General features: G+C 38.8%; 1 protein-coding gene across 2 annotated transcripts; it reads left to right on the forward strand.

The window, feature by feature from the left end:
* Positions 1 to 1,619: 1,619 nt before the first annotated feature.
* On the forward strand, positions 1,620 to 24,009 carry asah1b (N-acylsphingosine amidohydrolase (acid ceramidase) 1b). Of its 2 annotated transcripts, none has more exons than XM_052039528.1 (14): positions 1,620 to 1,914; positions 7,355 to 7,401; positions 8,448 to 8,538; positions 9,543 to 9,629; positions 10,046 to 10,124; positions 15,128 to 15,202; positions 15,610 to 15,655; positions 16,839 to 16,983; positions 19,302 to 19,356; positions 20,192 to 20,273; positions 20,598 to 20,729; positions 21,858 to 21,981; positions 22,332 to 22,388; positions 23,626 to 24,009. In XM_052039528.1, exons 1-14 carry the CDS (start codon positions 1,837 to 1,839, stop codon positions 23,713 to 23,715), a joined length of 1,188 nt encoding a protein of 395 aa, XP_051895488.1. In that variant the 5' UTR covers positions 1,620 to 1,836; the 3' UTR covers positions 23,716 to 24,009. The 2 variants fall into 2 exon arrangements, with proteins under 2 accessions (XP_051895488.1, XP_051895497.1); XM_052039537.1 differs by having other exon boundaries at positions 1,790 to 1,914; positions 7,333 to 7,401.
* Positions 24,010 to 24,746: the final 737 nt, after the last annotated feature.

Consider the following 24,746-nt stretch of genomic DNA (forward strand, 5'->3'; position numbering starts at 1 on the left):
AAATAAAATTTAAAATTTAAAAAAAAATTTTAAAGTCACCTAATGTTGTACTTCAAAGTATTAAATATATAAAATTAAAATATATAGCAAATTATTAAGTTTATGCTATTCTAACTATCAGGCTTAAGCTGCAAAATAATTTAGCACATATCTAGTAAATGTGTGGCTTAAGATAAATGAGAAATAAAGAGAGCAGTGGTGTGGTCTAATGTAAGTTTAGGCATTAACACCCAGCAAATTATGTAAACCAATTGGTTTAAATCACTGAACTAATGATTAGCAGAGTTCAAATCCCACTGTGGCTGCTGGGAAATTTTAAATTTAGTCAATTATTTTTATTAGACAATCTGATTTTTGTTTTAAATAGTTCTTAGTCTCAGTGAGTACCTGCCATTGATTAAGGCACAAGATTTGGAAACAGGAATTTCACTCCTTGCCCAGTCAACCTTGTAAACTCCTCACCGAAACCAGAGACTGGGGTGTAAATTGGGAGAGCTATCCCAGCCTAGTTAAACAGCAGCTGGACGTAATTGAAATTCTGTAATTGACTCACAGAATTGTACATTTTAACTGACAAGAGTCATCCTTTACAATCCTTGGGTACATCCTGACTTGCCACAGTAGTATACTGTTAGGCGAGGGAAGTGCCTCCAAGAGTGAATAACATTGACTTTGGTTTGTGAAGCCTCATGGCATCAATTCATATGCGAAAAAAAAGGAAATGTCCTTGATTACCACCTATTGTTCACCCTCAACTGATGAAGGAATACTCCTGTATGTTGAACAATACTTGGAAGTACAGAATACATCTGGGTGGGTACTTCAGTACCTTTCACCAAGAGTGGTCCAGTAACACCACTGCTTACCAAGTAGACTGAGCCCTGAAGCATGAAGGTGGCACACCTAGTTTGTGACAGATGGTAAGTGCTCAGCAAAGGAGATGGGTTTGCTTGCCCAAGTCAACACGACCTATTTTGTGTGCACCTGTCTATGCAGTATTAATAGGAATGATCACAATGCAGTCCTTATGGAAACAAAGTTCAGTGTTCACACTGAGCAGGCACTTCATTGTGTTGTGTGACAGTGATCGTGCCAAATTTGATTAGATTTTGAACAGATCGGGAAACTCAAAACTGGGCATCAATGCAGCACTGTGGACCATCTTAAGTAGAAGCATTGTATTCCACCACAGTCTAATCTCAAAGTCTAATATATTTCACCATCATAACTATCAAGCCAGGGGAGCAGCTCTGATTCAATGGAATGCGTGCTAGGAGTGGCACCAGGCCTTCCTAAAATTGATGGGCCAATGTGGTAAATCTGCAATATATATGCCAAACGTAATGCAGTTGACACCTAATTGACCCCACAAACAATGGATTGAATCAAATCTCTTTTGTCATGGCTGGTGGCTAAAATCTAGCTGGTCCTAAGCCTTGCTGATGGAATAGCCAATACCAATAAAGTCACAGATCAGATCAACCTTCGTTTTATTGAATGGCAGAGCTAACTCGAGGGGTCATTTAGCTTCTTATGATATTCTTCAAGTCCCTGGAATGAAATAATGCCATGTCATTTGGGGAGCTCAGTCAAGGAGCAAAACCCTGGAATGATACGATCAGGCGTCACTGCCTCGGACTGGCTGCGTGCAAAAGGGGTAAGCGGCTAGCGCACAGATTTCCGAAAGTAACAGACAGTGTCCGTCAAGTTGGAGATCACTCCGATGCCATTGACCGTGATAGGGAGAACTCCGCCCCTTCCCGGCCCGGCCCCGCCCCGCCGTCACGAGCTCCCAGGGCCGCATTCGGAAGCTGTTGCGGCGACGCGAGGTGCAGGATGAAGTGGCGGGCGGTGGGTTGGTGCTCGCTGCTGGCTGGTTTCGCCGTCTTCACATCCGCGCAGTTTGTGCCGCCGGTGAGTGACTGCAGGGCCGGCGGGGGCCGTGAGCCCTGTCCGTGCAGCAGAGTCATGGTTCCGGGTTTCTGGCGCCGACTGGGTCGTTCCCCGCGGCTGAGCACAAGGGCTGGCAATGTTTCAGACAGGAATATTTTTTGTTACCAAGTTTTTTCCAAGTAGTTCTATATTTACAATAAAAACTATTATACTTAGAAGTTGATTTGAACTGGCCCGCGGTTCTCATTTGGTAGTTTCCCTGATATGTGTGGATGGCTTATTTGCTGCCACTTTGACCTCCATATCTTGTGACTAAATCTCCTTCCAGAATCCAGAAATGTAACCAGAATCGCTGTCTGTGGCATGATAATAAGTGATTTCCCAAGTTTTGGTCATGTGGTCTATCATATGACCAGATCCCACATCATATGGTGATATCGCTGCTTTGGTTAGTAGCAAACTCACCATTAGAAAACTTTTCCCAGGTAGCACGCAACTCAAGACTGACACTTCTGTGTAGTGCTGAGGAGGGGGGAGTTTCGTTTCAATTTTATTTGAAATAGTGATGGTTTTATAATGGGCGCTACAGCACCTGATCCACCATGCCCTATGGAGATTTACATTGTCAGATTTCTCTTGGATGAGCTGTTAAACCGAAGTTTATTTATCCTGTTATCGTATTTCAGAGAAGAGTAGAGAATTTACTCCGTTGTCTTAGCTAGTACTTACCCTCAAGTTCATTTCAGCAAACCAGATTATAGTGTATGGTCACTTTCACATTACTGTTTGTGACTAGGCTGAAAATATTCATTGTAAAGTACTTTAGGATGATCTGAGGTGATAAGCCATTTGTGGCATTTGCTTCCTGCTTATAGAAGTGTGATCTATCTTAGTTGTGACTCACTACCATCAACACCTGAAAAAGTTCTGGCACATCGCTCATCAAAAATAATTTAATAAATTAAAAGAAAAGTGCACAAAAATAGAAGAAAAGGGTGATGTTTGAGGAACTACTTTTATAATATTCGCACTTGCCTGTCTCCTGGAACTAACACATTATAAAACAATGTATATCACAGGAAACTTTCCACCTCTCCAAACACTCCCAATTTGTTTTTCTCCAGTCTTCCCCAGTTTTTTTTAAGATATCTATTAATCACATGTCCATCAAAACATACAGTGAAATGCATCTTTTGCGCAGAGTATTCTGGGGGCAGACCGCAAGTGTCACCAAGCTTCTGGCACCAACATAACATGCCCACAACTTCCTAACCTGTACGTCTTTGGAATGTGGGAGGAAACCCACGCAGACACAGGGCAAACTTACAAACTCCTTACAGATAGCGGCTGGAATTGAACCTGGGTCGCTGGCACTGTAATAGCGTTATACTAACCACTACACTACTATATTTCTTTTTCCCATTGTATCCCAGTTTTTTCCTCTCATTTCTCATTCCCCAGTTTGTTTCCCTCTCTTCACCCTCCTCACCTCCTCTGATTTGTAATATTCTCTCAAGATACATGGAACTTCCAGACAATTTTTACTGGATCCAGTGCCATTATTCTTGCAGCCAGTAAGGAGGTGGTGCACACTGAATAAAGGATAAGCAGCTGGTCACAGACAATACATATAGACTGCAAGCCAAAACAAGTAGGGCATTCTTGCTCAAGTAATGCAAACAAGGGCTTTCTTTACCATTCATTTTGGTGGGTTTTATACAAAGTGGGAAGGTTAGGAATCCTAGTTTTAATCCTTGCCAACATTTTGTTCACTGACCTATACTGACTCCTTGTGTTTAGATCTCTCAGACCTTACACATCGGTATCTCTTAACCATATAGAAATAAACTTGATAAGATAAACATACAGTTTAAAATTCTATTTGATATCTGGTCACTATTTACCATCCTATAAAACTGTCTGAGATATTGTATGTAATATATACTACAGTGCAGTTGGGGATGTTGGAAATATGAAACAAAAACATAAAATCCTGTAAATAGTTGAGGTTAATCTGTTTTTTGAGAGCAGCTGGTTTTAATATTTCAGATGTTAATGAAGACTTCATTAATTAATATTAACTCATTTTTTTGTTCAGTGAGATAGAATCTAAAAATGTGCAAAAACATTGAAATAAGGTAGTGAAAAGATTCTAATGTTGGAATATAAAATAAGAATTGTTAAAATGGCAAATCAGCAGTTGACTATTCTACCAATATAACTGTGTTTACAGCATTTTTCATTTTATATGCCTGATAGTTATTTCTCTTCTACACGGATGAAAAAATCGGGAAAATCTGAGTATGGTATTACTGAGGAAATGCTGGAAAAAAATCAGCAGGTCTGGTAACATCTGTGGAAAGAGAAACAGTTAACACTTCGGATCCAATACCTATTGTCAGAATTGGGAAAACAGAAATAAGTTGGTATAGATATTGGGGTAGTTAAGATCAGACTAAGCTTCTTTGTCTGTGTTCTGTTAAGGCTTTGGAGCCTGCCCAACAGGAAAGGCTATTACAAACAAAACAGGAAAAACAAAGCCAAAATGATGGCAGGCAAGAATGGCTAGTTATCACACAAACAGTAAGAAAGAGTTAGTTATCTAAATTTGAAGATTTCAATATAGGGTTCTGCAAGATGAGATGTCATTCCTCAGTCTTGCATTGGGCCTAGTTATAACAGTACAGGAAGCTACCAACAGAAAGGGCAAATTATGAACTGAAGGAGTAGGCAACCAGAAGCTCAGGGTCACTCTTGCGGACTGAGTGCAGGTGCTTTAGTTTGCACAGATGCTGCTTGACCTGCAGAGTGTTTCCAGCATTTTTTTGTTCTTATTTCAGATATCCAGTATCTGCAGTTTGTTTGATTTTCATACTGCCTTCACTGTAAAATAAATGAATTCTCAACCGTGCAGTTGGTGAATGAAACTTTTTGCAGTTATTTATTAGTACACTTATAATCCTGGAATCAATTGAAATTAAGATATCCAGAATAAGGCTGCTATTCACTGAGCTAATGTTTGCACTACTGGATTAGGAACGAGAATCACCTGTTTTCAACTTGGACTTGTTCAGTTGGGGAATCTAAAAATGTGCAAATGTGTTGAAATGAGGAAGTGAAATTATGATGTAGGAACATAAAATGAGAACTATGAAAGATTGCAATAGGGCAATTGACTTCTTCCAATCTATTTGTAATATTGCTAACTCTTCAGAGGGAATTATATAGTGTAGTCTTGTTTCTTTGTCCTTGCCCTATGTTCTGTATATGTTCCTTTCAAACTGCCTCAATCATGATTTGTGCCAAACAAAGCATATTCTAATAACCTCCTAATTCAGGAGTGGTTGGCAGTGTGGAATTTTTGAACTACTTCCTGTTGGATTTGCACTTGGTTAATGTCCCTCATAATTTCTACATTTTGGAAATCAATTTATTTCATCTCTCACATCCACCTGATAACCGGATCCTCCATAAAATTGCCTGATAGAAAGGAGATCTAATATTTCTTTCATTCATTATAGCAATAACTTCAAGACTTTTTAAATTTATTTTGTATTTATATAGCTCAGTGGGCAAAGCTGAGAGTGGAAGTGCATGGTTAATGTCCAGATTTGGTTAACTTGGATTCCAGTATTAAAACTTTTAAAGCAAATAATTGAGATAATCGGTTTATTATTGTCACATGTACCAAGATACAGTGAAAAGCTTTGTTTTGCATGCCATCTATACAGATCATTTCATTACAACAGTGCATTGGGGTAGTACAAGGTAAAACAATAACAGAATGCAGAATAAAGTGTTAGTCACAAACAAAGTGCAGTGCAAGCAGACAATAAGGTGCAAGGCCATAACAAGGTAGATTGTGAGGTCAAGAGTCCATCTTATCATACTAGGGGACCATTCAATAGTCTTATAACAGCGGGATAGGAGCTGTCCTTGAGCCTGGTGGTACGTGCTTTCAGGCTTTTGTATCTTCTGCCCAAAGGGAGTGGGGAGAAGAAAGAATATCCAGGGTGGGGTCTTTGATCATGCTGGCTGATTTACCGAGGGAGCGAGAAGTGTAGACAAGAATCCATGGAGGGGAGACTGGTTTCTGTGATATGCTGAGCTGTGTCTATAACTCTTTGCAGCTCTTTACTGTCTCAGGCAGAGCAGTTGCCATACCAAGCCATGATGTATCCAGATAGGATGCTTTTTATGGTGCATTGATAAAAATAGGCTCTTTTGTTTTGCTGATATTGAGGGAACGGTTGTTGTCATGGCACCATGCCACTAGGCTCTCTATCTCCTTCCTGTACTCTGACTCATCATTATTTCAGGTTCAGCCCATGACGGTGGTGTCATCTGCAAACTTGCAGATGGAGTTAGAGCAGTACCTGGCTATGCAGTCATAAGTGTATAGGGAGTAGGGGGCTGAGGACACAGCCTTGTGGGGTACCAGTGTTGAAGATAATTGTGGTGGAGGTGTTGATGAATAACCTTACTCATTGTGGTTTGTTGATCAGGAAGTCAAGGATCCAGTTGCAAAGAGAGGTGTTGAGTCCCAGGTTTAGGAGTTTGGAGATGAGTTTGCTTGGAATTTTAGTATTGAAGGCAGAGCTGTAGTCAATAAATAGTAGTCTGACATAGGTGTCTTTACTATCCAGATGCTTCAGAGATGAGTGTAGGGCCAGGGAGATGGCATCCACCGTGGACTTATTTCGGCAAAAGACAAATTGCAGTGGGTTGAGGTTGTCTGTGAGGCTGGAGTTGATGTGTGCCATGACCAGCTTCTCAAAGCACTTCATTGATGGTGGATGTCAGTGGTACAAGGCCATGGATTTCCAAGGTCCAGAAGTTTTCAACTTTTGGTTTTTTGCTGGCCATTGGAGGATTTGGTTGTGAGTTCTACTATATTTCCACTTTCCTTAAAGCATTGACATACTACATCTGATCTGTGTGCCCTTGCATAGATGTCAACAGAAATGAGAGGACTAAAGAATGATATAATTTATGAGAAATTCCACCTGTTCTGGCTCTATTTTGCAAAAGAGTTGTGAGGTACAGACATACTTGCTGTGCCTGTAATGGGTACTAAAACCCAAAAATGTATCAAGTAAATTGCATTTGGGAATTCTGTGAATCTTTGGTCTATTTATGTAATATTGTCCTGCAATTTCTAACCTAGCAAATTGCCTATGTAAATTCCCCTTTTGTCCTGCATTTCCACATATGGAACAGGACTCCTGCTTTATCAATCAGTCACTTGTTTTCTGCTACTCACTGCTTGTATTGGTTTATAAAACATCATTGGCCTCTGTACTATACAGAATAAATTATTTTTTCACATTTTGGACTTGTGTTTCGAGAATGTTTTGAAAGCCATAACGTAGATTTGCAAAAATCATTCTGGTTTTATTTTTTTTGCTATAATGTTAAGGGTATATTCATCATTTTCAGAAGCTTTATTTTTCTTGGACAGTATACTGAAGATTGCAGAAGAGGCATGTATCCACCAACAGGCCCCACGTACGTATTAAACTACTGTTAGTAAATTCACTTCTGAAATGTTTTGTGTAGGACACCACTCAAAAAAAACCAGTGCATTTGAGTTGCCCCTACTTTTCTTTAACAACATTTGAACCACAGGTGAGGCTTACTGATTTCAAGTGAGAATTCAGTTTTATAATCTCTGCCTAACATAACCGATTGGTCATGTCAGTTCACCAAAAAATTCAGTGTTCCCTCTGTACAGCTATTTGAGTAAAGTGTAATGTGAGAAAATTTGAGCTTTCTATTTTTAGTATATCTTCTTAGGGTTATAGAATTACATCTTTTTGCAATACTTTTCCCATCTTTTTGTTGGGTGGAAGTGGCCAATATAAATAAGAATTTTACAGAAGTTTTTCCTGCCTTTCTAAAGCTTGTTTCTGGGATTTTGGAGTACTAAATTGAACCTGGCAATATCATCTGTAATTAACCTCTGTTGATATCAAGAACCTACTTTGCCCTGATAGTCTTTTGTATGGAATTATGGTATTTTCATCACTATCAGTATTAGCATTTGAGTATCTCATTCATTCAACATTTAAAATGCACACTTTTTGTATTCAGCCCCATGTGAGCCTACTATCACCTCCTGAGATGTTCAATAAACCTGATTCAGTGATTGAATTATTTTGCAACAAAAGTGCAAACATAGATGATGTGGAAAATTGATGTTTTTCATTCAGTTTGACTTTTTGTAATTTAGTCAAATAAGACTATATCTTAAATCTAATTAGGGAGATCAACAATTGAATGGATATCAAAACATGACATAAATTATCTTGTATTTTTGACTTGTCACTCTCTGGTTATAATATCAGTTTTTACTACTGTGAAATAAAGACTTTTCTATTTAATACCACATTGTACTAAATTTTTTACCATTTTGAAGAATCCTTGACCCAAAATATTGACCTTTTTGCACCCCACTGATGACCTGCCGAGAGCTTCCAACATTCTGTTTTTGTTTCAGATTTCCAGCAGCTGTACTTTTTTTTTGCTCCAACTTTTCTGCCATATGTTTACAGATTTAAGGGAAGTGTTCCTTGGTACAAGATAGATCTTGATGCAACTCCACGTAAAAGATGGAATCAGTTGATTAATGATAAAAAAGTGGAGGTATGTGACTATAATTATTTTATGGATATATATTTTATTACATAATTAAACATTTTTCTTTTGTTAATACTTTTCAGTTCGTTTATTGAGAATGTCTTAATTCTGAATTGCACAAACTAGGAAGACCCAGATTTAATGTTCCCCACAACAAAATTAAATTATGTCAACCAGGATGGTATAAAGGGCAGTATTAATTGGTATCTGCTACCTTGACTGCTTCCTAACCTCCTCTCCCTTCCCACCTGGTTTGAAAATGCATTGTGAATATTGTGCGGGTTCATTCGTGAATGTGGTTCCTTACAATCAAACAAATAATATTCACAATCTGGGCTCAGCTGTGAATAATGTTTGCGAGCACAAAATACCCCGTAGCCTCCAGCACCCAATAACTTTACTCCAGAGGGAAAAGGTAAGAAAAACTAAGATAAAACAGCAGCAGTATTTTACTGAAATGCATTCTAAAAGGGAAATAATTTGTGTAGAAAATATATCTGTTGAATTATAATTGTCTTCGCCATATTTTTAGTTATGAGTAAAATAAAATCTACTAATTAACCACTGTAACTAGTGACAATGGCATTCCTTGTGCTTTTTTTTCTGGTAATGAACTTGGTTTAGTCTACTTCACCTATTCCAGATGAGCACAAATATGAAAATGTTAAAGTGAACTTTCTTCGTAATAAACTGGTGCGGTTTATTGGTATTGTGTAGGAATGGCATTAAAAATCTCAATTGTGCCATTCTAAAATAATCCATCTAATTGAAATCTTTATCCCATCCCTCTATTTTGCACAGACCATTCATTACTGCCTCCCCCCCCCCCCCCCCCCCCGACTCCAAATTCACAAAACCTAGTTGTGTTAATCTGTAGAAAAATAAATGTGAAGAAAGGCTGCCAGCACCCATGGCACCAATGACTTTACAAAGTGTTTAACCAGCTTCTAATTTTAAAGGGAATCCAAATAATATTTAATCTTATAAACATGTTATCTTATTCATTTCAGTTGACCAATTTAATCCAGGTGATCAAGGACTTGGCAATTGATTTCTTCCCCAGTGGAAAATTAATTGAACTAGTGGATAAAGGTTTGGTAAGGATGTTTTTAGATTATGGTTCCATGTTTCAAAATGATTAGGATTTCTAACAATCCATCTGATTAACTTGCCTGTAGAAATGTTGTGATTCTAAGCCCCAGATGATTTATTACTTGTCAGATTTTGTTAGTTGGAGACAAGGAAGTCTATGGACTAGCATTAGGTTAGACCTACATTACAGCTGCCATCAACGTTTGCAAAACTGGTGTTCAAGTTGGAAACCCACTTGAATCCCAATATCACGAGTCCCCTCTCATCAAGTAAATGAATTTTAAACTGCATGACTGCCAGTTAACTAATTCCTAGCTGTCCAGTTTAGGAGTTAAATGGACGGGTTAAGTTGGCAGTATGAACCTTTACTTTTTCAGATGTCAGTATCATATTAATATCTTAAATGCATCTTTACTTCCAGGCTCCACTTGTTGATACACTTCCTTCTCCATTTAATGAAGAACTAAAGGGAATTGCAGATGTATCTGGTGTGGCTTTGGGTACGATACTTATTTTATAATAAAAGTTATTCACCATTGAAACTTTTTATTGGATCAGATGCATCATAGTGATTTTTTAAGTAAAGATACTGTTACTTTCTAATTTTATTGACTCAAATATGTCACATTACATCCATTGCACTTTTCCCAGCTATTATGTCTGTTAGTTCCCAAAGAATTTTCAGGTTAGCTGAACAAAATTTCTTTAAAACATTTTTCATTGAAACCTGCGCTGACTACATTGCTTTCTGGTTCTCTTAATATTTTTATTTATCCTTGCAAGACCTCTTTAATTTTAATTGCTGTTTAACTTCTATTCACGGCTTCTTGAAACCACTATGTGATATAAATTGCACACCGCATACCTTTGCAATCTATCTTAATATATAAAAGTAACGGACTGGTTCTACTGTCTTATCTGACAAATTCTTCTTCCACTTCTTTCATCTTTGTAAAATCTCTTCTGATGCAATTTTGTGCTCCAGTTTTAGAACTGATTTTTGTTGTACACTTTATTTTGATTGTTTTTTTAAAAAAAATTATCATTCATGATTACTAATCCTTACCTGACCTCTTCACCCTCAAGCAGATTGAACAAAGCTACTGCCTTCTTCACATAGTATGTCAGTTGGAAAGGAAGTATATGGCTTATGAAATCTATTCCCTTTAATGCTTATCTGGTTTAAGCTAGATCTTTATGATAATCATAAGAATTAGGAGCAGGTGTAGGTCTTCTATGCCTTTGCACCTGATCTGCCATTCATCAAGATCCCGACTGGCCTTCTACCGCAGTATTCTCTACCTGCCCCATCCCCATATCCATATTTAGAAATCTATTAAGCTCTGTCTGAATGAACTCAATGACTGAGCCTCCACAGGCCTTCAGAGTAGAGAACTCCAAAGATTCACCACCCTCTGAGTGAAAAAAAATTTCCCCAACTCGGTCCTAAAAAGCTTTCTCCTTATTCTGAGACTCTGATCCTTGATTCTAGACTCCCCAACCAAGGGAAACATCCTGTCAATCCCTGTAAGGATTTTACGGTTTAAAGAGATCTCCCCTCATTCTTTTAAAGTCTATAGAATGCAGGGCTAGTCTACTCAATATTTCCTCATGACAAATCTGTCATCCCAGGAACCAGTCTGGTAAATCTTCGCTGCTCTCTCTCTATGACAAGTATATCCATTTTTAGATAATGAGTCAAAGTTAAACACAATGATCTATAGGTGTAGTCTTATCAATGCCCTCTTTAATTGCCATGTAAATAGAAATCTCACTGTAAGATAATAATTTTCAGCTCCAAATCTATTTTCCAGACTTGGCACATTGTAATCCTTGCTCTTTTTCTTACGAAAAAAGGATTCCTTATCTTTTGTCTCAGATTTTTCCTCACCATAACCCCCTTCAAACCCCATATTTCTGTTTACCAGTCCCTTCACTTTGATTCCTCAATCACTTCACTGTTGCTTTGATGAATTTATGGGTATTATTCTCAACCATTTGTCCCCTATTAGCTAATTCTGTGTGTTTAACATCTGAACTTAAATTTTAGTCCTTTTTTTAAGCCTTTGTTTGTTCCACAGTCTGGCTCTTCTAGTGAAACATTCTTTGAAATTAACTGTAATATCAGATGTACTGGAAGCCTTGGTTTGCCTCTCATTTTAAATTGTACCTTATCTAATGTTAGAGCTTCACAATGATGAAAGTCTAGAAATTTGGCATAAACTGATGTTGTCCCTAATGTATGTCAAAGGAAAACCAATAATAATCATTTTATAATCCTATTTACCAAACAACTTGTAAAAATGAAAAATTCTGAACTATTAAGAATATCGGACAGAGCCCTTGAGGGATATTAATGAAGCCTCAAACAGGGAATCAGGAGGGCTAAAAGGGGCCGTGAAAAGTCCTTGGCAAGTAGGATTAAGGAGAATCCCAAGGCATTTTGTACATGTATTTCAAGCAGGAGAGTAGCGAGGGAAAGGGTATGTCCACTCAAGGACAAAGGAAGGAATTTATGCATGCCAGGGGAAGTGGGTGAGGTCCTAAGTGAGTACTTCACATCAGTATTTACTGAGGATTAGGACATGGATGATGGTGAGATCAACTTGGGAGGGCTATGTTGATATTCTAGGACATGTCAACATTAAGAAGGAGAAGGAGATATCTTGAAAAATATTAAGGTGGGTAAGTCCCCATGGCCTGATGGAATCTATCCCAGGATACTCATGGAGACAAAGGAGGAGATTGACTGAGATCTTTGTATCCTCTTTAACTGCAGGCAAGTCCCAGAAGACTGAAGAACAGCCAATGTTGGTCCTTCGTTTAAGAAGGGCAATAGGGATAATCCAGGAAATCTTGGGCCAGTGAGCCTTACATCAGCGATAGGGAAATTATTGGAGAAGATTCTTAGGGACAGGATTTACTCACATTTGGACTTGTTAGGGATAGTCAGCAAGGCCTTGTGTGGGGAAGGTCCTGTTTCACAAATTTTATTGAGTTTTTTGAGGAGATGACAAAGGTGGTTTGACAACTTCCCTCATCGTAGGCTGGTCCAGAAGATATAGTCACATGGAATCCACAGTGAGTTAGTAAGTTGGATACAAGATTGGCTTGTCATAGAAGACAGAGGGTAATGGTGGGTGGGTGTTTTTCTGACTGGAAGTCTGTGACCAGTGGTGTTCTGCAAGGATCAGTGCTGGGATCTCTGTTGTTTGTAATATATATAAATAATTTAGTACGTCTGATTAGTATTGGTTTATTATTGTCACTCGTACCAAGGTACAGTGAAAAATTTGTCTTGCATACTGTTCGTACAGATCAATTCATTACACAGTGCATTGAGGTAGTACAAGGTAAAACAATAACAGAATACAGAGTAAAGTGTCACAGCTACAGGGAAGTGCATTGCAAGTAGACAATAAGGTGCAAGGTCAAACAAGGTAGATTGTGAGGTCAAGAGTCCATCTCATCGTATAAGGGAACTATTCAATAGTCTTATCACTGTGGGATAGAAGCTGTCCTTGAGCCTGGTGGTATGTGCCCTCAGGCTCCTGTATCTTCTGCCTGATGGGAGAGGGGAGAAGAATGAATGACCCAGGTGGTTGGGGTCTTTGATTATGCTGGCTGCTTCACCAAGGCAGCAAGAGGTATAGACAGAGTCCATAGAGGGGAGGCTAGTTTCTGTGATGCGCTGGGCTGTGTCCACAACTCTCTGCAGTTTCTTGCGGTCCTGGGCAGAGCATTTGCTGTACCAAGCCCGTGATGCATTCAGATAGGATGCTTTCTATGGTGCATCGATAAAAGTTGGTGAGTGAGAAAGTTTGCAGAGGCACAAAAATTGGTCAAGTTGTGGATAATGAGGAACGTTGTCAAAGAATACAATAAGATATGAATTAGTTGGAAGTGTAGGCGGAGAAATAGCAGGTGGAGTTTAATCCGGACGAATGTGAGATGTTGCACTTTGGGAGGTTAAATGCAAGAGGAAAGTGTACTGTAAATGGCAGGACCCTTAGGAGCATTGAGGTACAGGGAGATCTTGGGGTGCAATAGCTCCCTGAAAGTGACAACCTAAGTGGATAGGGTAGTAAAGAAGGTATATGGCATGCTTGCCTTCATTGGTTGGGCATTGAGTATAAAAGTTGGCAAGTCATGTTGCAGCTGTATAAAATTTTGGTTGGGCAATCTTTGGACTCTTGTGTGCAGTTCTGGTTGTCACACCACAGGAAGGATGTGAAAGTTTTGGAGAGGGTGCAGAAGAGGTTCACCAGGATGTTGCCTGGGTTGGAGAGTATTGGCTATAAGCAGAGATTGGTCAAACTTGGATTCTTTTCTCTGGAGCATCAGAGGCTGATGGGTAACCTGATAGAAGTATATAAAATTATAAGCGACATAGATAGGGTAGGTAGTCAGAGTCGCCCGCCCAGGATGGAAATGTCAAATACTAGAGGGCATAGCTTTAAGGTGAAAGGGTGAAAATTTAAAGGATGTTTGTGAGGTAAGTTTTTTTACACAGAGAGTGGTAACTACCTGGAACGTGCCACCAGGGTAGTTGGTAGAAGCAGATGCAATTGGAACCTTTAAGGGGCATTTAGCCAGGCATGTGAACAGGTAGGGAATAGAGGAATACAAACCATGTGCAGGCAGATGGGATTACTCAGACTGACATCATGGTCGGCATAGATATGGTGAGCCAAAGGACCCATTCTTGTACTGTACTAATTTCAATTAAATATGTTCTAATTTCTTAACCACATTTCTGAAGATAATGATTTACTTTCACAACATAACCAGAGATATCTTTGCAGACTTCCACCACGTTTCAGCCCAGTTACAGTTACTGACGTTATTAGCATTTAGCTAATATCAAGAAGTCACATATAGCGATGAAGATTTGTGTTTCACTTACGATGAGATTGCTGTGTTAAGTGCTTATGGTCAAAGAGGAGTGATCATAATTCCACAGATTTATTGAATAGTTCTTTCTGCCACGTGCTGAATCACTATTGCAAATTAAGCTTTGACCCTAGTGGCTTTGAATCTAGCTTAACTTCATTGGAGGTTAACTTCTCTTCACCCATAATTGTTGCAGGCACATTAAACTGGGGCTGTCTCCATCTAGTTTATATTCAGTATTTGACTACTTTCACGTCACTTTAATTATCATGTCGTTCAGACCACCTCTTGAAAAAGCTTGGTTTTGAAAACACAGAGGGTCTCTTTGGAATGAGATGGTGCTGAGGTTGGAATTATGCCTATTTTTGGGAGACAGTGTGGAGTTTTGCCTAATTTCCATCCATGATGTGGGAGTGTGGTGCTAATACAGCATTCCCAGAGTGGAAAGGGGATCATGCTGTCTCATGAATATATAAGTTGCCAGAAAACCCAAGGAAAAATCTGAGTACAGTTTCAGATTGGAAAATGTGCAGATATGCTGAATTTGCGAAGACATATAAAACTGATGGATTGCCTTTATTTTTAAACCACTTTTTTTTTCCATTATCAGGAGAAATTATGTTGTTTAATATCTTCTACGAAGTGTTTACAGTGTGCACGTCACTTGTAGCTGAAGATAAAACAGGTATGTCAGCAACAATAATGATTTCTCAACCACGGTTGTGTTGGTCTGTTTTATTGGAGTGAGTAAAAAGAGTAAACTGTGAAGACATTAACAGTTCTTGGGTATAAATATTCCTGCATATCTTTAGAGCAAGATGTGTATCAACTGTTTGAATTTTGTTTTTAAGTGAACCTTACTCACCTTTGTCAGAGCATGTGCAGAATCTGAAATGACAAAATCTTTAGTTCTTTGTTTTGTTTTCCAGTTAATGTTTTTCTATATCAAGTGGATTTTTTCTTTTACGGTGGGAGGCAACTTTGCAAGCATGAGCCAGTGGACTGAATGGATTCCAAAGTTGTCAATGCCACTGGCATTGTTGAGATCGATATAAAAGAAAAACTAAGCAAATTTATCCTTCTTTCTTCCAGGGAAATTGTATCATGCTAGAAATCTGGATTTTGGATTATTCCTTGGGTAAGAGTTTGATTTATATTTTAAAACTTTTTCAGATGTTAGTAATAGGTGCATTTAGATTTTGGATCTAATCAACTTACTTAAACCATTGCTTCAAATAGCTAGATTTGGTGTCTGTTTCAATTTGTATTTCAAGTTCTAAAAAGTAAACTGATACCAGAAATGGTTTACTGCAGCAATAGAAGTAGAGAAATATTGGTGTTTGTGAGTTTCTGTGTGAAATGGTGACCTTGAATTAAGCACTGAAAGTGAATAATCTTAAAAATCACAGTAATGGTTTTGGTGATGGCACCTCCTTCAGATAATCATCTTTATGACTTATTTTAATAGGTTTTAAGATCATTCTTTAGAACGAATAGGATTGTAACTGCTTTATATTGAACTTGCTAATAGGTTAACCTGAATGACTACTGGTTCAACCCAAGCCTGTTTCGAGTTACCTACTCTTGGCTGTAGTGGAAGTTGGAGTATTAAAATTGATCACAGGTCCCCGACTAAGTGTAGGAGTAGAAATCGACGAATGTTCTTGTTCCTCATCAATATTCTGCATCAGTCTTACAGATTCCTGAAAGTGCATGTGGGGATGTGGCTCCTTGGGTGACACACCATAGAATGTGTTGCCACATCCCAGAAAGAAGTAATGTTTTCAGTTAGAAGATAAGAAGAGATGAGAAAAGAATCAGTTGCTTAATAACTTCCAAGATAGATCTGTTGAGCAGTCATTGGTGCACCCATCTGCAGTCAAGATGAACAGTCTGCCAACATCCTGAAGCTTCTTTTTAACCTAGTCCTTCATTTATCATCCTAAATATTATTCCACAACTAATAAATTAAATGTTTTGTTAGATTTTATCCACATTCAGAATCTTAATTGGTTAAATTACTTTATATCTTGTGAAATGTCATAACAATTTTTAAAAAAAATTACAGCCATATGTAACTGAGCATCTTGATATAAAAGTTTGGGGGAAGAAGGTTTTTTAGACTATTAGCAATACTATGCTAGTCATAATTATACAGCACAGAAATGGGCTTTTCTGCCCATATGTCTATTTTCACCATCAATTTCATCAATTACCCATCTACACTAATCTCATTTAATAGTCATACAGTATCTTGGGGGTTGGAGGGGGAATAAAATGATTTCTTTAATGATTGATTATGCTTTTTCTTTCTGTTGCAGCTGGGATATAAAAAACAATAGCTGGAGGATTCCGGAATATCTTAGACCTCTAACAGTTAATCTAGATTTCCAGAGAAACAACAGAACTGTATTTAAGTCTACTAATTTTGCCGGATATGTAGGAATGTTGACTGGCATGAAACCGGTAGGCTATTGCTGAATTCAAGCCCTCTTAATAATTTCAAGAAGTTCTAGGCTGCATTGTTTCAGCAGCATCTGTTGAATATTTTGTGGGATTACAACGTGATGCTTTATTTGTTAATGGTGTTCAACACCTTCCAAGGATAAAACATTCTATTTCAATGAACAAGCCAATCAGAAATTCATAACCTGTGAGGGGTGGGGGGGGGAGAGGAAGAGGAAGAGGACAGTGATTTTAGTCTTGAGTGTAAATCTGTATCAGGTGTGGCTTGGTCGGAAATACTCTTTAGAAAGTTGTGGTTTCAGTTCCCAATACCAATCGGCACAAAAAATTCTAAACCAATAATCCATTGCAGTACCGAAGGAGAATCACTCTAATAAGAAGTTTAAACTAACTTATTCTCCTAGGTAGGTGTATAAGATCCCATTGCCCTTTTTGAGGAAGGGCAGGGCATTATCCTAGCCAACAATTATCCCTCACTCTTGTTAGCATAACACACATTTACGGTACTGTTTGTAGGAGCTTGCTGTCTGCAAGTGAACTACCATGTTTAGTGTATTACAGCTGTGACACAGGAACTTAAGTGGCAGCAGGAGGCTCTGTGGCCGCCCCCTCCGACATCCAATGACATCATTTGGTCATTGGTTTCAACACCACTTTCCTGCCTGATCCCTATCACTTCAAAAGAAACTTCACTTTATATGCTTTTGGGACATCCTGAGGGTATGAAGGAGACTACATAAATGTAATTTCTTTTGATATGAGATCACAAAGACATCTTGTCAGAGGTTTTCTCTGGGATCCTGTTTCCTGTGGTGATGCATTTGTGATGCTTGGGTCTTTCCTTAACCCCTTGCCAATGCCCCATGACTGACTTTTGGAGAAGCTCTTTTGACTGGAGAATGAAGGGATTGCATGCTGGTGACTTGTAGAGTCTCTTCATGATTTAAAACTTCCCAACATCTTGCAGCCTCCACCGTGGCTAAACAGTACTGGAAAATTGATCTAAGAAAACTACACTTACCGAAGGAGCTGATCTGGGATTACAGATACAAATCTGCTACAAGCTTTCACTAGAATAGGCAGATGTATTCCTCTTCTTCCAGCCCAGAGTAACAGTTGAGTAGCTCAAAGTGTAAGCTGTTCACAGCAGGTGATCCACTGGTGAGGAATACAATGCCCAATCACGTTACGTTCCCCCGGATAGTATGGAAAGCTTTGTCTAAGGGAAGGTGGGAGAAGAGGAGTAGTGTTGCTAAAGGTCCATGATAGTGATACCCAAGACTTTTGACACTCATTTCCTCAGTAGCATGTAATGTGCACCCCATACAGTGGGATGGGGTGGTGTTAAGGTTACAGGCACATTTAACCAAAATGCTTCAATACAAACCAAAAGCCTACCTCACACTTGGCCAGTTCCTAATGCCTTTTCCTGTATTTTATCTGCTTGCACTGGGACTAAGCCCCATTGCTATTAGCCCTCCCTGTGGGATATTGCACAGAGACGCTGCCACAGGTGGGGAAAGGTGGAGCTTGATAGCTTGGTTAGCTGAGTTGTTTGGGATGTGGTGTGCTCTTTACACTGCTCAAGCTTGGCCTGCAGGTGCTCCCACCGTAGCAAAGGGAGGTGCTCACTTCCTTCCCAGATGCTCCTTCAGCCAGAACAGGAAAATTGTAGCAATGAGGAAAGATCAAATAAGCCAGGATTGTTTTCTGTGAAACAGAAAAGGCTGAGGGGAGACTTAACTGAGGTGTGTAAAATTGAGGAACTTGGATGAAATAAATAGGAAGAAACTGTTTCCCTTCGATCAAAAGCCAAGGGGCATCTTCCTCCAGTACTCTATGTGAAGGGGCATAGATTTAATGCAAACCATAGGGAGACTAGACAGGGGATGAGGATTTACATTTCACTTGGAGGGCACTAGATGTCTGGAGCTCACTGCCATAAATGGTGCCAGGAACAGAAACTATCATCATATTTATTAAGTATTTGGAAGTGTCCTTGGAGCATGGTGACAGGCAGAGCTATGGACCCAGTGGTGGAAGGAGGGATCAGTCAGCATATTTCTTGCCTTTGATGCAGCCATCAGCTGAATGACTGGCTCCTGTTTAGTAAGTTTTCCACAACCCTATGTCTGCACCAGAACTTATCAGATTTCCTCCCTGTTGAGATGAATGCTGATGGTAGTGGTGCTGTTTCTCTTGAATGTCCCAGCCCATTGTCAACAGCCATATTAAAAGGTTAAAAATAATCATGTGGCAGTGTGGTATGGAATTTAGATACCTGCTGTAACAGGTAACCCAGATCTGTATCTTCACAGGGAACATTTACACTCACGATGAATGAACGTTTCAGCATCGATGGGGGATATATTGGTAATTATCACCCTTAGATAGTAACAATCAAACTGTTGAGTTTAACCTTGCATTTATTTTTTCTTTATTGCACCTGTTGGTTAACATTATACACAAACTAACACTGTTGCATGAAATGTTTATAGAAACCTACAACATGTGTTCTGTTTAAATCCCAAATTCTGCTGTCATTTTAGAAGCTTAACTAGCCAGCCAGGCACAGAGGTGTAAATGCAGGGAAGCACAGACAGGGAGACACGGAGAGAGACAAATGAGAATCAAGTGAGCCATCTACGAGGCACAAATGAGAACTATGAAAGAAAACTCCATCTACCATCTTAAGCATTCATTCCCTCCACAATTAATGCACAGTTTGCATACTGTTTACCACTTACACAATGCACTCCAATTGTTAAGGTTTCTTTGACAGTCCCTCCCTAAATCTACAGTCTCATAGAAGGAAATGATGGCAGTCATCTGGAAATCCCATGATCTATCAAGTACAAATTTGTGCATCATTCTAATTGGAAATATAATGTCACTACTTCAGTGAGGCCGGGAGAAAGTTCTCAAATTCCCTATTAGCATTTAGGGGTACCTTCACAAGATTTCATGGGTTGAAGAGAGCTACTTGCCATTAATAAATGCTGGTCTTCTCAGAAACATTAATGAATAAATAAACATCATCATTTTAAATGGTCTAAGTATCATATCCATTGTATTCAGTAAAGAGCTGCCTCACGTTTTACATAAGGTATAATTGTAAGATATTCCTACTTAGGAAAATAAACTAAAGCTTTGATTGTATACACACAAACATTATGGCAGCTTTAGCCTTCTCGGAATTCTTTTACAGGCATCATTGAATGGATCCTGGGAAAGAGGAATGGTGTATGGATGAGTTTCCTCACTCGATCAGTGTTGGAGAATGCCACCAGGTATAGTGCTAGGTTAAATTGCATAACATTTAGAAGATGATAATTTCTCCTTCCAGATCTAACTATTTCCGAACATTGTCAGTAAACTATTTCAACGTGGAAATATAACTTCTAAATCTTTTGATTTTTAACTTTCAAATAATCCATTCAAGCACATCTTGGCGCTCAGCAGCATTGGAAGAGCGAAATGTATCTACATTAGTTGTATGGTTTTGTTTTTCACATTACATCATCTTTATTTTAATGCTGTAATCTGTAAACTGTCTTAACTTGAACCAGATGGACTGCTTTTAATTACCAAAAATAATGGCCTTTGTCTTGCAGTTATGCACAAGCCAAGGAGCTATTAGCTAATACAGAAATGTTAGCTCCAGCGTATTTCATTCTTGGCGGCAACCAGTCGGGTGAAGGTTGTGTAATCACACGCTCAAGGACAGCTAGTCTCCATATCTGGGAGTAAGTATTTCACAAGGTTACAGCTTGGAAGGAGGGTGTTTGTTCCATTCAGTCTGTACTGCTCTCTACATAAGAGCAATCCAGAGAGGTCGACTTCCCTCCGCATAGCCCTGAAAAGTCTTTCCTTTCAGATACTTATCCAGCTCCCTTTTGGACATTACAGTTGCATCTTCCTCCAGTATACTTTGCCTGGCATTGCAATCCAGACTTTAACCACTTGCTGCATAGGAAAAAACACTGAACCTTTTGCCAATCTCCTTCCTTCTAGCTGCTGCTGTTCTTGACTCTTTCATTAGTGGGAAATTTGCCCTCTAAATGCAGTCTGATCATGATTTTATATCCCTCTGTCAGATCCTTGCACTACCGCCTCTTTTTCAAGAAGAACAACCCCAGCTTTTCTGATTTATCTATATAAGCAAATCCCTAGAATCGTTTTAGTAAATATCTTCTGCAACCCCAAAGCCTTCACATCTCCCCAAAAGTGTGGTGCCAGAATTAGAGGCGATATCCTGGCGATGGCCAGACCAATAAATCGGCCTCTGTTTATTAAGTTCAGGGTCATGAAAGCTTTTTCCAACCACTTTCTTAACCTGGCTGGCCACTTTCAACAGACTATGCACCTGGACTCGTGCACACATCTCACTGTTCTTGTACCCTTTTTGCACTGTGCCCTCTGTTTAAATCATCCTTTCTCGTCCTTCTTGCTAAAGGATAACATTTCACATCCCTCAGGATTAAACTTCATCTGGCACCTATCTGCTCAGTCCACCAGAATGTCTATGTCTCCTTGAAGTCTATTTCTACTCCCTTCACAGTTCACTGCACCTCCAAGGTTAGTGTCATCTGCAAATTTGGCAATTTTGACCCAGGTCCAAGTCACTAATACACATGATGCAAAGCAGTGATGCCAGGCCTAGAATACCAGAGGAAGGTTCAATTATATTGTTCAATGGGGAACTTGAAAACTATTCAAAGGGAAATGTACGGAGGAAAACACCAAGTACACTTACCTAAAATCACATCGAAGGTGAAGTTTACATTGTCTGCTCTACTTTTAAAAGGAGCAAACAATTTGTTTGGAGTAAGCTTCTTAATGTTTAATTTCAATTTGTTTTTTGTATAAACTAGGCTTGACATTAAACGTGGCGGATGGTATGTGCTAGAGACAAATTATGACCACTGGAAGGAGCCGTTGTTCCTGGATGATCGTAGAACTCCTGCAATGAAATGCATGAATCAAACAACACAGGCTGTAGGTTCTTTTTTCCCCAGACATTTTTATTAGCATTGTATTGTAACATGGATGTAATCGTGTTTGAAAATCAGTATTTTCTGTAAATGAAGACACTTATACATTAAGCCACTCGAGGACTGTAAGTTACTGACTGAACCATGTGTGGGAAGAGGTGAATTTTAAGTCTGTTAAAGGAATGAGTAAATGTATTCACAGTTGTTGATAATAGCTTTCCAAGCAGAGTTAATAACATTTGGGACACACTTCTTATGGCTTTGGAGTGGCATCTATCAACAAATAATTTTGTTTGATGAAGATCTTTGACTATTGGGGGATGTATTTCTCATTGTTTATTCTGTGCATTTCAGAAAATCTCTTTAGAAACTATTTATGATGTTTTATCTACAAAGCCAGTTCTCAATAAGGTGAGTTGAAAATAAAATAAGTCCCATCTTCTTCCTTCCTCCCAACCCCTCCCACCCCCCACACACAAAAAGATTAAATAATATAATTATTTTCAGCAGCAGACTTAATTGCTTTGTTTCAATTCATTGGATTAGTGTTTTGGTTTAAATACAATTTCCCTTCATCAGACAGTGCTTCAAAAAACCGGCTCTCCCAAGCAGCAACAGTCGGGCAATAACTACTGGCCTGCCTGCAAAGATAAAAGTGTTTTTGGCAGTCTTGAACCAATTTCATTTGTAATATTTGTGTTGAATGCTAATGTTGACTTCAAAACCAAAGTAGAATTGACATATATATAAAGAAAAAGCTCCTATCATTGCTTTCTGTTCCCTTCCCCTTTTAGAGTATTAGTGAGCTCAGCAATTTAAAAATCTGTGCTGTCACAGCTGAACAGTTGCCAGTCATAAAAATGAAAAACAAAACTGCTGTTGCTATTAATCTGAAATAAAAACAGAAAATGCTGGAAACACTCAGCAGGTCAGGCAGCATCTGTGGAAGGGGAAAAAGTTGTTGTTTCGGGTTGAAGACCTTTCCAGCATTTTCTAGTTTTGGTCTCCAGTTATCTCGTTAATCATTACTATCCAGCCATGTTCAAGCATTAGTACTCTGAGCTTGATTCATGTTGAGAATTCTTCATTACATTTCTCAGTCCAGGTTAATGAGGTGCATATATATCAGGAATACTTTTGATTCCATTCTGCCCAGCCAGAAATATTTTACCACAACACACAATCCTCCTAGGAGATTTTTAATTTTATAAATTAAGACTCCATAACTAAGACACTTAAAAGGGAAGGCTGGAGAAAATTGTGTCAGCCCACACCTTGTGCAGTACTGGTCACTGAGACAGCATACCCTTAAAACTGATGTGAATGGAATGAATAGTTAGGAAGAGAAAATACAGATTCAAATGCTCACAGAGTGACCAAGCCACAGAACATTAGGACTGTGAAATGCTTTTGTAAAGGGTTCTAATAGATCTTTGTGGAAGAATGGTATAACTCTTCTCTCAGAGTAGAGGAGCAGCCAGTGAATTTCTCCTTGAATGTGGAATACCACACGTTCACACTTGAACCTTTGAATTGGTAACTCAGCTATATGATTTTTACTTCCCGAATTTATTTGAAGAAATACTGTAAAATTCTGGTGATGTAGCCTCAAAAGTCACAAAAGATTATTTTTTTTTGTATTTCACAGTTGACTACATACACCACCCTAATGGATGTGTCTGCCAGAACATTTGAATCGTATTTACGTGACTGTCCAGACCCATGTATGCCGTGGTAGAACTCTCCACAAGATATGCAGAATGGGATCTCACTACTGCATCTGAATATGTGCAGGAAATTTGAGCTGCAGCAAAGCTGTTTTATAACTCTACTGATTTACTGTTAATTTGCTGTAGATAAAGCTAATGAATTAGACTAAAGCTTCACATGTCTTCAGAATGTAAGTTGTAGAGAATGCTTTGTGTTGTCATTTTGCTACTGTTTAAACTAGCAAACGTGGTTATTTGTAAAGTGGCCTTTTGTCTGTCTTCTCTTTTAATAAAGAACTTTGGCAAAGAGGTTTAACAAAGAACTTTGAGTAAATCTCACTACATTTACTGTTACTCCTTTTATAATGGTTCCTCTAGATTATTTGCGCTATCAGTTTTACTTGTGATTTCTAGGTTAGTACGCTTGCATGAAATTCCAGCCAGGTGTTGTAGATGAATTAGACTTTCAATCTGGGTTACAAGACAAAGCAGTGAACAGCAGCTAACTTGAATGAAGAGTATACTGAATGGAGGAGTTTTGGATCACTGATTTGGTTTCTGGAACACAAGTTTGCAAATAACTGGGTCAGTCCAGTTTAGTAAAGTAATATAGGACCTGGACTTAAAGAGGACGGATGAAATTCTCAACAACAAAGCATTGTAGATTCCTGATTGCAATATCACAGCATGGAAGGAGGCCATTCGGCCCATTGAATTTGTACCAGCTACATGTACAAAATAATCCAGCTGGTCATACCGCCACATCCTCTGCGTAGTCCTGGAATTTCTTTCCTTTCAGATACTTTTAGGTGAATCATCTTTTAGAGGAGTAATAATATAGATCTAGGAGTTAGATCCAGCATCCCAAGAATGTCTTTCTAATTTGCACACATACATAGCAAAAATCTGTTGATTTGTACCTGAGCCTGGGCCTAAATAGCAAGGCATAGGTAGAAACAGGGAAGAACTTTGTTTTTAAGATTTCTCCTTTTGTAGTTAATGTGTGGTGTCCTTTTTTTTAAAGCTATTTTGCTGCTGTAGTATAACTCCAAAATGTTAT

The sequence above is a fragment of the Pristis pectinata genome, chromosome 2 (genome assembly GCF_009764475.1).
Source record: "Pristis pectinata isolate sPriPec2 chromosome 2, sPriPec2.1.pri, whole genome shotgun sequence".
Taxonomy (NCBI): domain Eukaryota; kingdom Metazoa; phylum Chordata; class Chondrichthyes; order Rhinopristiformes; family Pristidae; genus Pristis; species Pristis pectinata.

Coding starts and splice junctions, on each gene's coding strand:
- asah1b (XM_052039528.1), top strand. CDS start 1,837: ATGAAGTGGCGGGCGGTGGGTTGGTGCTCGCTGCTGGCTGGTTTCGCC. Junction 10,125..15,127: donor TGTATCTGGTGTGGCTTTGG/GTACGATACTTA, acceptor TTCCATTATCAG/GAGAAATTATGTTGTTTAAT. Junction 22,389..23,625: donor CAAAGCCAGTTCTCAATAAG/GTGAGTTGAAAA, acceptor TGTATTTCACAG/TTGACTACATACACCACCCT.